The sequence below is a fragment of the Cetorhinus maximus genome, chromosome 25, assembly GCF_964194155.1.
Source record: "Cetorhinus maximus chromosome 25, sCetMax3.hap1.1, whole genome shotgun sequence".
Taxonomy (NCBI): domain Eukaryota; kingdom Metazoa; phylum Chordata; class Chondrichthyes; order Lamniformes; family Cetorhinidae; genus Cetorhinus; species Cetorhinus maximus.
This window is the reverse complement of record NC_135903.1, coordinates 5,033,023-5,047,794: the sequence shown is the minus strand read 5'-3', so window position 1 is coordinate 5,047,794 and position 14,772 is coordinate 5,033,023. Positions and strand designations below refer to the sequence as shown.

The 14,772-nt window shown below is 41.6% G+C and overlaps 1 protein-coding gene across 1 annotated transcript; it reads left to right on the top strand.

Moving 5' to 3' along the window:
• Positions 1 to 7,358: 7,358 nt before the first annotated feature.
• LOC144667719 (uncharacterized) lies at positions 7,359 to 13,824 on the top strand. The gene is made up of 5 exons (XM_078529171.1): positions 7,359 to 7,623; positions 8,126 to 8,301; positions 10,703 to 10,810; positions 12,084 to 12,236; positions 13,650 to 13,824. Exons 1-5 carry the CDS (start codon positions 7,506 to 7,508, stop codon positions 13,815 to 13,817), a joined length of 723 nt encoding a protein of 240 aa, XP_078385297.1. The 5' UTR covers positions 7,359 to 7,505; the 3' UTR covers positions 13,818 to 13,824.
• Positions 13,825 to 14,772: the final 948 nt, after the last annotated feature.

Here is a 14,772-nt window from a genome sequence, read left to right as displayed (position 1 = left end):
AATCTCTGGTCATAGTCTTAAGTCACTGGCTAATTTAGTATATTCTTTTTCGATTATCCAGTATATTTTCTAATTCCCTTCTCCGAGGCTTCTCCAGCCGAGACTCTTTTCCCAGCTGTACAAGGGATGCACACGGTATTCCTCAGGACCACCAGTGGCCACCCTACCAGGAATTGTCACCTGGCCAATGACAGGCACTGTCTTGGTGCCAAGTATCTCTCCAGGAGCCCACTGCATGTACCTAATGAACCCAAACCCATCCTTTGAGTCAACCCATGGTGGACATGCATGAAAGAGAAAATAAATTCTGGCAATCTTAATCGAAAACTCCAATCTTTCTAAAGAATTTCAAAGTTGCAAATGGAAAGGTCAATTGTTTGTGTCATCAGAGACTCTGATTGCTCTCAAACAACCCACCCACCCACATCTGAAAGATTGTATTTTTTTTCCCCTTTTCAGTTGACTAAATCACAAAAGGAGAAGCAGTGAAGTTTGGTGTTGTGACTGCGACTTTCTACTGCATCATTGTAAATCCCCAAAGAAATACAGAGAACATTGATTTTATCATTTTTAATTGCCTATTTTCCTCGTGTATCAGTAATCATGAGATAATGGTCTAACAAGTTAAATCTTTATGCTCATTTTTTTCAAAACTACCAGTTCAGAACCTCTGCCATTGTTAATAATACAATGATCCTTGCATTTATATGACAGCTTATCATGTCAAAATAGTTTAAAGCACTTCAAACACAGTTCAAGGAAAAGGGAGTTTGCCTGGTGCCCTGGTGAACATTCATTCTTGACCCAATACCACAATTAAAAGACTTTTATTTGCCGTTTGTGCAGCATTGCTGTATGCAAATTGGCTTGCTGTGTTTGCCTCCACAATTTCTTTACAAAAACGTTAATTTTTGATACTGAAATAGAGAAATGTAGTGAGACTTTTTGCCAATGATAAAGGGTTATCAGATAAATGGAGTTCAGATGCAGAACAGCCATGATCTAATTGGAAGGCAGAACAGACTTGAGCTGAATGGCACTTTACAGCCTTCTGGACTCATTGTGTTTGACAATTTCAGATCACAAACTCTTTCTCCATTTTTAATTGACAATAGCTATTGGTGATAATTCTACTTTTCCCATTTACACCTCCTCTAGACTCATCTTTTGTCTCTTTCCTGTCCCATTACCATCCCTTCTTTTGCCTTGCACCATTATTCCTTTCATCATTTAATCTCTCCTGTTTTCCACCTCATTCCAGACCTTCTCTTTTGTTCTTCCTCTCCTCTTCCCTTTCCCTGCCTCTGTACTTGCGTAAAACCTGTGACATCACTAACTTGTCCCAATTCTGGTGAAAGGTGATCAGCCTGAAATGTTAACTTTCTCTCTCTTACAGATGCTGCCTGACCTGCTGAGTATTTCTGTTTTTATTTAAGCTGAATGGTCAATCCTGTTCTATGAAATTTCGTTTTGCTTGCTGGTTAGAAATGTGTTCTATTTTGATGCAAGTCAGTGTTACAGATAAACACAGCTTCAAATATTAATATCCATTTTTTCCCTCTGACAATGTTAGAAATGCAGGTCCCTTTAAGAGTAAACCAGTACAAGCTTAAGAGTGAATTGAGAGTAGGTGATGCTCATTGAAGTCTGTACCTAAGAGCTGGGTTTTCCCCCAGTCGTTGGGGTTTGCTTCTGGATAGGGAGGGGAAACAGAAGGGAAGAGTGGAAACTAATATTTGTACTGAACTATAGTTTAACAATAACACAGCTGTGATTCCCAGAATACCTTTTGCTGCCTGATTCGGTAAATGGATATCCACCTATTAAACACCATCTCTCCCAGAGACAAACAAATGAAGCTGGGCAATGGTCCCACCTCAGCGCACCTCCAGTACCATGTCCAAGTGACCGGTTTTCATCTGTAAGTCTCAAGCATAAATAACCTATCTGACCAGGAAATGAATCAAAGCTGAGACTACGCACACACACACCTATGCGCGCATGTGCGCACACACACACTACACCAATTCAGACACAATATTTGCCCTCCCTAGCTCAAGGGCACACAGTTAAGATCAGTTATCTCAGCAGAGGCCAGAAATGGAACATGGGATCCTCTGAGCTGTTCCCACTTAGACCACCTATCATTATCTGGGTTACCATACGTGTCATTCTTACCGATCACGAAAGTTACTCTAAATATTTCCATGGTGTTTACGGCTCTGCATTTGGGGAATCACATCTAAGCCACATCCTTCCACTTATGGCACCTCTAACTTCCCTTTAATTTAACAAGCTGGCAATGAAAACATCAAAAATAGCTTTCGAGGCCAACCATCTTTATTTCTGAATGTACAAAACCATGACTCACAGAGGACAGGTTACCTTCCATAACACTCTATAAACATTAAACAATTGTATCCAGCATGGATTTAAGACACATGGACCAAAAAGGCTTAGCAAATCTGGGGTCACTCAGTAGTTTGTGTTGAGTTAGCTGAGAGCTCAAAACTCATAGAAACTGCATCTGGTGAGAGTCAACCCCTTATTGGCAGGAGGAAGGAAAAACTAAGGTAATAAGCTAAGTTAATAAATACCATCAATTCACAATATTTAAAAAAAAACAATTGTGTTCTTGGTGATGTCTTTTTGGATCTCATCCCATCCCATTGTGAATTTCATCATCAGAACAAATGTTTCCAGTATTTCATACACTGACATGTACTAATGTGTAATAACATGTTTAGAAAATCAATTGCAGTTACCATTTCTGAAATAGAGCACTGTCGGCTTTTCTTCCATCTAATGGATTAAATGTCCCAATTAAGTACACAAAAAACCTCTCAAATTTATATATAGTTGCCTATACTGTTAGGGAGATATGGTGGCATAGCGGTATTGTCACTGGACTAGTATTCCAGAGACCCAGGGTAATGCTCTGGGGACCCGGGTTTGAATCCCACCACGGCAGATGGTAAAATTTAAACTCAATAAAAAATCTGGAATTAAAAGTCTGATGATGACCACAAAACCATTACTGATTGTCATAAAAAACCCATCTGGTTCACTAATGTCCTTTAGGGAAGGAAATCTGCCATCCTTACCTGGTCTGGTTTACATGTAACTCCAGACCCACAGCAATGTGGTTGACTCTTAAATGCCCTCTGAACAAGGGCAACAAGAGATGGGCAATAAATGCTGGCCTAGCCAGCAAATAAAAAAAAACTAATTTACCAGTTTAGCATTTTAAAATATAATTGCTGAGGAAACATGTATTGTCTGGGTAAATTGTAAATAGGTGTTACAATTTGTTAACTTCTGCAATGATAGCAAGAAAATGAGTCTTTGAAAACATCATGGTCAGTGAAAAGAAAATCAGAAATAAGGGGCATTGGAACCATTTGAGAATAAGGGTTTCAGAAGAGCTTCCCAAATTCAATTTGCCAAATAAACTGGGAAGGAATGTTTAATTGAAAGTCAATATTTCCTGCTATGTAGCTCCAAACATCATACATTTTTTTTTAAACACATTTTATTTTTCCCCTTGGTTTCCTTTTTCTACCCCTCCCCATGGTGACTGCTCCCAATATTTTGATTCCTTCCTGCTCACTGATGTTACAGATTCCATTGCTTGCACCGTCCAAACTGCTGCAGTGATGGTGTAACTCTCATCCCTGGCCCCAAATCCAAACTTGGTCTCTTTCCTCCTGTCTCTGGCACTTTACCCTCTAACATCCTTCCTGTTTCTCCTCTAAAATCCCTCTTGGTAATGCCTTACAAAGCTCCATGCTGATTTACCTTCTGTTTTCTCTTCATCTTTACGCTCTTTAATAAGTACCTCCTCACCCTTGGTGGCTTCTAGGTTGAGCTTAAGCTCCCCTAGATCCCTCTTCTTCAATTCTTCTTCTTCCCTCTCTCAATCTCACCCTTCACATTAACTCTCTATCCATACCCACAATAATGGCCATCCTCTCAATCTTGTCATCTCTCAGTTCTTCTCTACTCCGAAGGCCTTGATCACCAACAAGGATATCACTAATCATTTCTGTGTCTCTTCTCCCCATAGCCCTCTAAACACCCACAACTCATCATCAGCTCATAGAAAAAACTCTCTCCTGCCCCCTCGCTAATTTACTCTTGAACCCTCTCAACTCCCTTCTCTTGGGCCTTTATCTGTCAAGACATTGAATTTACCTAATTGCTTCCTTGCTTCCGCCTTTGATACCAACTAAATCACACACCATCTCTCATCTTTGTCTTTCCCTGGTATTGCCTTGATCTTTGTGCTCTTAAGTCTAAGAGTTAGATTCTTTTGTACACATGGGTGCATCTGATCTTGTAATTAATTACCAGATTTGCTAAGCATTACTGTGTCTCTATCTCTGCACTCAAAACCCCCAGATCAGCCTGGAGGAATCCCATTCCAGCTCTGACCCCCTGTAGCCAATCTTCTTCTCAAATCTCTGTTCCCCGCCTCTTGTTCCTATACAGCCAACACCAAATGCAAAGACCACATGGATGTTTTAAACTGTAAGATTAAGACTGTCTCTGTTCCTTCTTCTCTTTTTGTCTCCCAATCAATCGAGCTCCGACCCGATATTCTGCAGTTTCACACCCACTTCCTGTATGCTCTCTTTAACTTAGCCTTCTCTGAGACCTATTTCCAGTTCCCTTCATCCTCATCCTGTCCAGCTCCTCACTATTCAACGTTTTCTCCCAAGCCCCATACTAGCGGTGATTGTCATTGGTTTCCTTTCTTCAGGCAGCTTCCTTCTCCCTTTTAAAATTATCTTCAAACATCCACCTTCAACCCACCCAAGTCGTCCAACTACCACTCCAGCTCTCTAATATCTGCTTCCTTCTCAACATCCTTACATGTTCCCCCTCAGAGTTCCACACCCAGTTATACCAAAGTGACATGACTGAATCCTTTCAATTTGGATTCTGTTCTTCCCACAATATCAGGATAGTTTTAGCTAATAGCTTCCTTGCTGACTGTAATACATAATCTTACCGATCCATTTAAACCTCTCCATAGCATTTGATGTGATCAAACACACCCTGAGGATAAACCTTTTTACACTGTGAGTGGCTATGATCAGGAAAGCTCTGTCTGAGACTGTGGTGGAGAAAGATTCAATTGTGGATTTCAAAAGGGAATTGGATAAGCATCTGGGAGGAAAAATGTGCAGGGCTACAGAGAAAGGGCAGAGGAGTGAGACTAGCTAAATCGTACTTGCAGAAAACCATCACAGACTTGATGGGCAGAATGGCCTTCTTCTAAGTTTTGTTTTAATTTCCAGTTCTCTGCTTATCCAAGGAACTCCAGCTTCTCCTGCGCCCACTTTACTCCACATGTGGGCAACCCTAAGGGCTGAAAAGTGAAGAAAGATATGTCACTTTTCACAACTGCAAGATATCTCAAATTGCTTTCCATGTAATTAAGTACTTTTCTGAAGTGTAGTCACAGTTGTCATGTAGGAAACACAGCAGCCAATTTTAACACAGCAAGCTCCCAAAATAGCAATGTGATAATCAGCAGATACATTTTTTTGTTGCCCAGTTTGTTGTTCAGCCTCAGAAGTTTTTTTCTTTATTCTTTCATGGGACATGAGCATTGCTGAGCAAGGCCAGCATTTGTTGCCCATCCATAATTGCCCTTGAACTGAGTGGCTTGCTAGACCATTTTAGAGGGCAGTTAAGAATAAATCACATTGCCTTACAAATTGTTCATCTCCAAAATGGTTTCTCTCTACACCCTCACAATAAAACTGAAAAAAGAGACATGCTGTCAAAGCTTTTAATCTTGCACTCATCAGGACAGATTCACAAGAATACTAATTCTTTCAGAGTCCCCTGAGGATCTATTCTTTAACCCCTTCTCCTCTTCAACTAAATGCTGCCCATCAGTGATATCATCCACGTGGAGAGGTTCAGTTTCTATATGCTTGCTCATCACACATCACTGTACCGCACCACCACCACCATCTCTGCATCACATGATCATCTCTAGATACATACAGCCTAGCTCATTCATCCCATCACCCCTGTGCTGACCTTCTGAAAGGCCTATCTAACAATTTAATTCCCTTTGCAATTTTTTTCTCACATTTATACACTTCCTTTTCTTTAAAGCCTCTAAATTCACTGATGTTTCAGCGTTCTACTTCGACTGCTGTTTGTGCGATGACATTTCACGCCTTAACAACTAACTGCATGAACAAGATCTCCTATTTCTTCTCTTGGTGATGGATCTGGATACACTTTTCTAAACCGGACATAAAGAACTCATTTTTTAGTATCTCCATCAACCCTTGACCACAAGATTTCCTTTCTTCACCTCTGCCTTTAAACTATTATTTTACTTGTGTTCATAAAAACATTTACAGTATCCCTTTAAAAACAAACCTCCTTCTACCTCCTCAACTTTTCTCATTTGCTTTACTTTCTCATTCAATTTCCCATATTATTTTTGATTTATTTTGTGTTATTATCCCTTTCTTCATCATGTTCATCAGGGTATGGGGAGAAAGCGGGAGCAGGCTATTGAGTTGGATGATCAGCCATGATCATAATGAATGGCGGAGCAGGCTCGAAGGGCCGAATGGCCTACTCCTGCTCCTAGTTTCTATGTTCATCTTTTTAAAGTCTTGTTTTAATTTCCAGTTCTCTGATTATCCAAGGAATTCCAGCCACTTTACTCCACGTGTTGGTGTGTCTAGTTACCCTAAGGGCTGAAAAGTGAAGAAAGACTTGCATTTATATGTTGATTTTCATGACTGCAAGATGTCTCAAAGTGCTTTCCAGCTCATGATTTACTTTTTGAAGTGTATTCACAGTTGTCATGTAGGAAACACAGGAGCCAATTTGAACACAGCAAGCTCCCACAAATAGCAATGTGATAATCAGCAGATACATATTTTTATGATGTTGTTTGAGGGATAAATGTTGGGCAGGACACTGGGAACAACTCGAAATAGTGTCACGGGATCTTTTACGTACACCTGAGAGGGCAGACAGGGCCTCAGTTTAACGTCTCATCCATATGAGGACATCTCTGACAGTGGCAGATCTCCCTCAGTGCTACACTGAGGCTTCAGCCATGATTCTTCTCAGAGCTGAAGTCTCTGGAGTGGAACTTGAACCTAGAACGTCTCAGACTGCGACACAGAAGGGGTGAGATCGAACCAGCCACCCAATGTGCCTGTCGTCAATTGCCTTGAAAGTTTCCTAATGTTGGCACACCATTCTATTTTCCAAATACTCAACCTGCCAATTTTATCTAATTCCATTTTTATCTATTTGAAATTAGCTTTTTCCTCCCTGATAATCCTTGAATTGTCCCCTCTCCTTTGGAATTTTCATATATTGAATCTAATTATCTTTGTTCCCTATTTTCTGGAGTTCCCAGTTAAATTTTCTATTTGTATCATTTCCTTATATTGGATATTGAGAAATAGCTGACTAGATAATTGTTATGAATCTCAGCAATATATAAATGCAGCATGTGTATCAGCTTGGAAATAGCCTCCCACACTTCCACCTTAATCTACCCACCGAAAACAGTTCGAGAAGACCAGCCACTGACAAGTGAAGATCTCCTCAATATGAATTCTGTCACCGGTAAGTGTGTGTTTTAGCGACTTGTAAGGACCGGGTTCTTAACAATCGGCTTTATTTATTCCCAAAAAAAGAAAACTTTTTTTTTAAAGTAGTTATAGCGCCTGTTTCCTCATTGGCCTGGCTTGTGGAGACCCGAAGGGGGGTGGGTGCAGGGGACAGTAATAGAGGATAAAAGCAAAAAACTGCGGATGCTGGAAATCCAAACCAAAAATAGCTGGAGAAACTCAGCAGGTCTGACAGCATCTGCGCAGAGGAACACAGTCCCTATGACTCTTCACCAGGACTGACATCTGGTGGCAAACGATTCGGAGGAAAGGAGGCATGGAATAGAGAGGAGAGGTGATCAGTGAGGGAGGGAAGCAGAAAGAGAGAAAAATCTGCAGAGAAACAGAGAGAGAGAGAGAGAGAGAGAGAGAAAAGGCTAGAAATCAAGCGCCGGGCTTTCGACCCGTTGTTTAGTCCCATTAGTCTGTTAACCACAGCCTCAATCTTCCCCATGCAGCTCTCTGGATGCTCTGCTCGGTGCTGAAAGCAAGCAGCCTCTCCTGGGCTGCTCCAACTTCGCCCTTGGAGATTTCAGGTGACCAGACGCCGCCGGAGTTCCGGGACGGACTGGAAAGAAACAAGGATTTTGTCTTTCAAATCTGGAATACCATTCAAACTCTGCTAGAAATGCACGTGAGTAAAGCCAGACTCCACCGGGTCGTTGCGGCGGTATCAATAATGACCCGTGAATAGAATGAACGACGAACGTGGCAAAGATTAAAAAAAATAGATTTTGGAACGGGGACGAGCAAAGAGCAACTTCCGAGATTCCCCCGTGTTTCTTGTTTCATCCGCGCACAGGATTTGTCAATTTCAACCCAGGGAATGGGGCGCAAGTCCTGAGCAGCAGCCGCCCCCCCAGGGCGCACCCACTTACCCCAGCTAACCCCCCCTCAAAAGCACCCCCTAACAGTTAAACATGGTCTGAGGATATTCATCCCACATGATAGCATTCAGCCTTAAACTGCAACAGAAAAAAGGGGGTCAGATTCTTTCCTGAAGCCACCTCAAGGCGCAGATTTACTTCTCCGGCAAAAGTTGTTCTGTCCAGTTACGTTTAACTATTAAACTGGCCAAAAACCGGTGGAGGAAAGGCAGGTGAACTGTTAGTTAGTTGGGTGCCTCTGTTTTGAAACGGGGTTACTTCACCATGGTTAGGTCGCCAAAGTTAAGGTGATGTGGTTTAAGACAGAGAGGAGGAGGAATTTCTTCACTCAAAGGGTAGTCAATCTGTGGAATTCTATACCTCCAAGGGCTGGGGAGGTTGGGTCCTTAAGTATCCTCAAAGGCTGAGACAGATTTTTAATCAGTCAGGGAATCAAGGGTAATGAGGAACAGGCAGGAAAGTGGAGCTGAGGGTTATCAGATCAGCCATGATCTCATTGAATGACAGAGCAGACTCGATGGGCCGAATGGCCTACCTCTGCTCCCACCTCTTATAGTCCTTTGTTGTCGGTTGTAAGGGATCAAGTTAATCTTGAGTTAGTTGATCTAAAGTGGGATCTATTGTAAAGGTGCTCCAGATGTCTTCAGCACTGTTTGGCTAAGAACAGAAGATGATGACTTAGGGCCCCTTCTCGTGTTTTGTTACCTAGCTACAGCTAATAAGAAATGGAATTGTCACTTGAGGGGCAGCATCAGTGATTCTCCTCATGGTCAAATTGCCCCAAACAAATGAGCATGAGAGGCACTGTCCCCCAAAAATGAGAAAACATTGTCAAAAAAGGACTTGATTTGGAGTTTCTGCTTGTGGCCTTTCCACTGTGGAAATAAAGGAAGCTTTTAGTCACTTTCCTTCGGTTTCCATGAGACCCACTCAAAACAGGGCACCTCTCACTTAACTGTGCATGCTTGGAAATTGTTTGAAGTTTCCACACAATGAGCTTTCTATAAGATATTGTGGAATTGGAGGGGCTGAGAGTCAAAGTACGAAACAGAGGCAGTTTTCCAAGAGAACAGACTTAATGCCATTTGCTAACTCCACTGTTTTTAAAACGCTTCCTAAACTAAAGTTACTGGGAGATAGTGTACTCCAGTTTCAGTGTAGACGTCCCATTTACATTGTAAATCACCTGCCAGGCATCTTTATTGCATGTTTTGTACAAACACCACAGTTGGCTGCCTATCTGCTTCTCTGTATTAAATATGGTAATTATAGTGGCAGCAAGATTGTCAGGAATCTTCTTAAGGCAATCCCTCATGTAGGGGTGTAGTCCATGAGTGTTGGCCATCCACCAGTACATCTCTCATCCTTGTGGTCACTGGAGAGTGAGAACTTCTTGAAGTATCACAGTCCAGCTGGCATCAGTCAGTGTTCACTCACAGCAGCAGGCTGCTGGTTAGCAGTTAGAAGCAAATAACTCAGGGTGATTTCCCTCCCCCACCACAGCCCAGGAAACGGAGGGCAATTGTGGCACCCCAGTCCTGCTCCGCTACTGCATTATAAACCAGCAGAACCAACGGCAGCCATCGTGGTCTCCCAAGCTGAGTTGCACCCACATGTTGCATTTGTCCACAGAACCATCAAAGGCCAGTGATGTTTCTTCCAAATGAGATGGCAGCTTAATATTATAAACCCTGAAGCAGCAGTAACTATACTCTCCATTCCATTATTCTACGGATCCAAATCACAAACCAGGCATTCACAGAAGTCACAGTGAATGAGCTTAAGGTGTGAAAAGATGGAATGACTGCAGTGCAAAAAGTTTAGGTGAATTGGGTTAAAGTTTTATAGGGAGTGATTCATACTTCAGCCAGCTCCAGTGAATGGAGATGAGCTCTGGTCTCGGAATACTGAGCTGCAGTGTACTCCTATTTGAGGAGAGCAGAGTGGCAACCCACCTTCCCCCTCCCCCAATTGCACCCGGTTGGTTCTCCTGAGAGTCGGATTAACAACCTGTCTACATCAAAAGGGACTTCAAGATTCAAGAGCAGTGATTTGCTGGATGTAAAACCAGCGAAGAAAATGGGTTTGCCCCTACAGGAGAATAGTAGTAGATTGTGTCGCTGACTTGCCTTTTCTATCCTGTCACAGAGATTGGAGTATCCATACCTGTATGAAGATCAGCTGGGCTTGCTGGCAGAATCCCAACACCTAATGTCAGTTCAAATGACCAGGTGTACCCTGACTGACTTCCAGTTGGTGAGTAGTATTGGGTTGATATATTTGTAGGTTTGGAGGAATTAAGGTATCAATATTACACACCAATAAATTGGTTGGGCATATTTTATCAGATTTGTATTCTACTGCTTTCCAAAGCACAATGAACAATGTTAGAGGAAATGCATCAGTTTTTGCAAATAAAGTAGATGTGTGTATTGTATCAAGTAAAACAGATGCAAAGCTTATTATAGTTAAGGATCAGCAAAAGACCTAGCTCTTTTGAATACAGCTGAATGGTTTCAGAGTTAATTACGTTGCTGTGGGTCTGGAGTCACATGTAGGGCAAATCAAGTAAGGACAGCAGACTTGCTCCCCTGAATGTAGGAACAGAGGTAGGTTTTTAAGCCCCATCAAGCCTATTCCACCATTCAATGAGACCATGGCTGATCTGTGTCCTAATTCTATGTACCTGCCTTTGCTCCATATTGGTAAATATCTTTTGGTTAAAAAAAATCTGTGAATCTCAGTTTTATATTTAACAATTGATCTAGCATCAATTACCATTTTGGAAAGAGAGATTCAAACTTCTACCGCCCTTTGTGTGTGGAAGTTTCACTTCTGAAAGGTCTGGCTCTAAGTTTAGACTATGGCCCCTCGGTCCTATATTCCCCAGCCAGCACAAATAGTGTCTCCCTATCTACCTTATCTGTCCCCTTTTAATATCTCAAAACTTCAAACAAATCACCCCTCACCTCTTACATTTTAGGGACTATGAACCTGGTTTGTGCAATCTCACCTCATCCAGGTATCATTCTGGCAAACCCACAGTGTGCTTCCTCCAAGGCCAGTGGTGCCAGAATTGCTCACATATGCCAGGTGTGGTCTAACCAGGGCTTTGTATAGCTGCAGCATGACTTCTACCTCCTTATATTCTAAAGACATCGGTGAACCAGATGAGATTTTAGCAGTAATCCGGTAGTTTCATGGTTATCATTATGATACTAGATTTTATTGCAGATTTATTTATTTACATTTAGATATAATGTAGGGCAGATGGTGGTGTAGTGGTAATGTCACTGGGCTAGTAATCTGGAGGCTCCGGCTAATATCCTGGGGACAAAGTGTCAAATCCCAACACAGCAGCTGGTGGAATTTAAATAATGAATTCAATTAGTAATCTGTAAACTGCCAACAAGAAGATGTAAAGTTGGTCGAGATGCATAGGTCAGGGATCCTGTAATCTAATGAGTATATAAGAGTTGAAAAATAATTCCATGCAATATCAATGACTGTATGTTAACTTTTGCTCCAGGAAACTTGCCTGCTTAACATGACAACTGTGCTACAACAGTACCACGGTTACCTAACATCACATATTGAGAGGAACCGTTTGGGGAAAAAACTGCAGAAAGTGCAAGACCTGTCCTTGGATCTCAACAATCTGAGACTGAACATCGAGGAACTGGTGAGTATATTTTTGTGCTTCCTTCTAAAATCAAAGTTATCCAGACATGCAGAGACCTTTACTTTTCCGCTGTTACATAGGCCACTTAATATGCCGAAACCTCATTTGACAGCATGTAGTAACATTTTGAAACACTGTGTCATAAACAGCAAGAACAAAGGTTATGTGGTTTACTGGCATTATCAAAAGCTGGGGATGTGTTACCACCTACGAACATATTATTGCGTATACTATTTGGCATAATCTGTATAAAAATACTCATGAACTTGTTGCAAAGTTCAATAGGAAACTGACCAACAACACCCATGATTCCTAATCAGGTGATTCAAACTAGTAACGTCTTAGCTATCATATGTCTTAAGGCAGTGATGACGTACCCTTGTGACTATTACATTGCATTGTTTTTATATATTTTTTTTATGCCATTCAATGTTGGAAATGGTGAGCACCTAAAATGAAATGAGTCACTGATGAGAGGTTACGTATTTCCTATTTCCAAAGTTGATTGATGCTTCTGTTCATTGAGTATATTTAAGGCTGAGACAGACAAATCTTTGGGGTCTCAGGAAATCAAGGGATATGGAGAGTGGGGTGAGGAGGGAAAGTAAAGTTAAGTCCAATGATCAGCCATGATTGCTGCTGCTATTTCTTCTGTACCTATTTGCCAGAGTTTATTTAATTAATTTCAGTTCAAGGGATAAAAATTGGCCACTCTGGGGATAACCACTTGCTCTTGTTCTAAATAGTACCATGGGATCTTTTACCTGAGAGGGCAGTTGGGGCCTTGGTTTAACGTCCCATCCGAAATATTTCACCTCCAAAATGCAACGTTCCCTAGTACTGAACTGGAGTATCCACCTAGATTTTTGGGTTCAAGTCTCTAGGATGGGCTTGAAATCACAACCTTTTGACGAGATGAGAGTGCTACCCACTGAGCCACTTCTGACACTTAAGGAGTTATCCCCATTGTTCTGATCAATATTTGTCTCTCAGCCAATGACACAAAAATCAGATTATCTGGTCACAATCAAATTGCTGTTCTTATGTTGTGCAAATTGACTGCCCCGTGCCCTTAAACCATAGCTTTATTTGAAATAATATGCTTTAAATTCCTAAAATAAAAGCAAAATACTGCGGATGCTGGAAATCCGAAATAAAAACAGAAAATGCTGGAAATACTCAGCATCTGTGGTGAGAGAAACAGAGTTAAAGTTTTAAATCGAATATGACTGTTCTTCCAGTTGTTAGTTTAAGTTCCTGGCTTTTTTTTTTAATCAGAAATATCTTTATTCAGTGTCTGAAATTACACTCAAAGTGAACGCGCAGATGATTTTTTTTGACTGCCAGGGACTGGGAACACTGCGATTCTGTAAGAAATGATAACAATTGACCTGAATTATTTCTATGTAACAGATGCATTTTTTAGATGTCACCCCAGCACCAGCTAGAATTGATCTGCAAGAGCTGAACTTTGGGAATGACTTTCTGGAGCAAGTGGCTGTGCGGTGTTTACTGAAAAAACTGAAAAAGTTAATGGAAAATACTTCCCGCGTTTTTAATTTTGTTTTAGCTAGAATGTAATATGTTTTGAAGACCGTTGAGCATCTCACATATCACGCATCACGCACACATCAGTGCATATCACAGTCGGTAAAACCCATTGCTAATGTAAGACAAGGCCAAAATTTTCCCGTCGGCGATTTGGAGTCAGGGCCCGCTCGCCGACGGGAAAATGACTCGGGATGACATCGGGAGGAACCCCCGACGTCATCCTGACCCATTTAAATTTTTAGGAAGACGGGCGGACAGCGAAATCAGCTGATTTCGCTGTCCACCTGTCTTCCTAAAAATTGAGGCCATTGACAGGCTAATTAAGATAACTAAAGACCTGCCCGTCCAACCTTAAGGCTGGCGGGCAGGCCGGGAGCCCCAGCGGGCTCCTGATAAAACATGAAACCTCATCCACTGGCGGGATGAGGTTTCATGTTTGTGTTTAAAAACTATAATAAAGTTTCAGTGCTTCTTATTAACATGTCCCATCTCGCGTGACATTGTCACATGAGGGGGACATGTTAATAATGTTTTTATTTTTCTATTTTTAGAGTTTTTTAACCTGTCACTAATCTCCCTGAGACAGCACTTAGTCTCAGGGAGCAGTGCGCTCTTTTGCCTTAATTGGCCCGCCCACTCAAAATGGCGGCGGGCCCCATTTCGGTGGCCGGGGTCGGCTGTCCGCCCGCCATCGAGCCGGTGGGGCCCGCCTGCCAACCGAGGGCAAAATTCTGCCCAAGAGAACATGTGTGAGTATTTACTTTGAAATTAGTTATGACAGAAAGGGGACTTTCTCTGACCAGTATTGGCTAAAAAAAATGCTAAGTTTATTTATAATTTAAAAGTACAAGTAATTTTATTTCCTCTAATTTTAAGTTATATAACGAGAAAATTATGCAACAAATATTTATGTCGTAGGGAATCTCTCAGGGACAACTTGAGGTGTGTGCTTTAAAAAAAAATTCAGGTCTGGGAATGGGAAAAT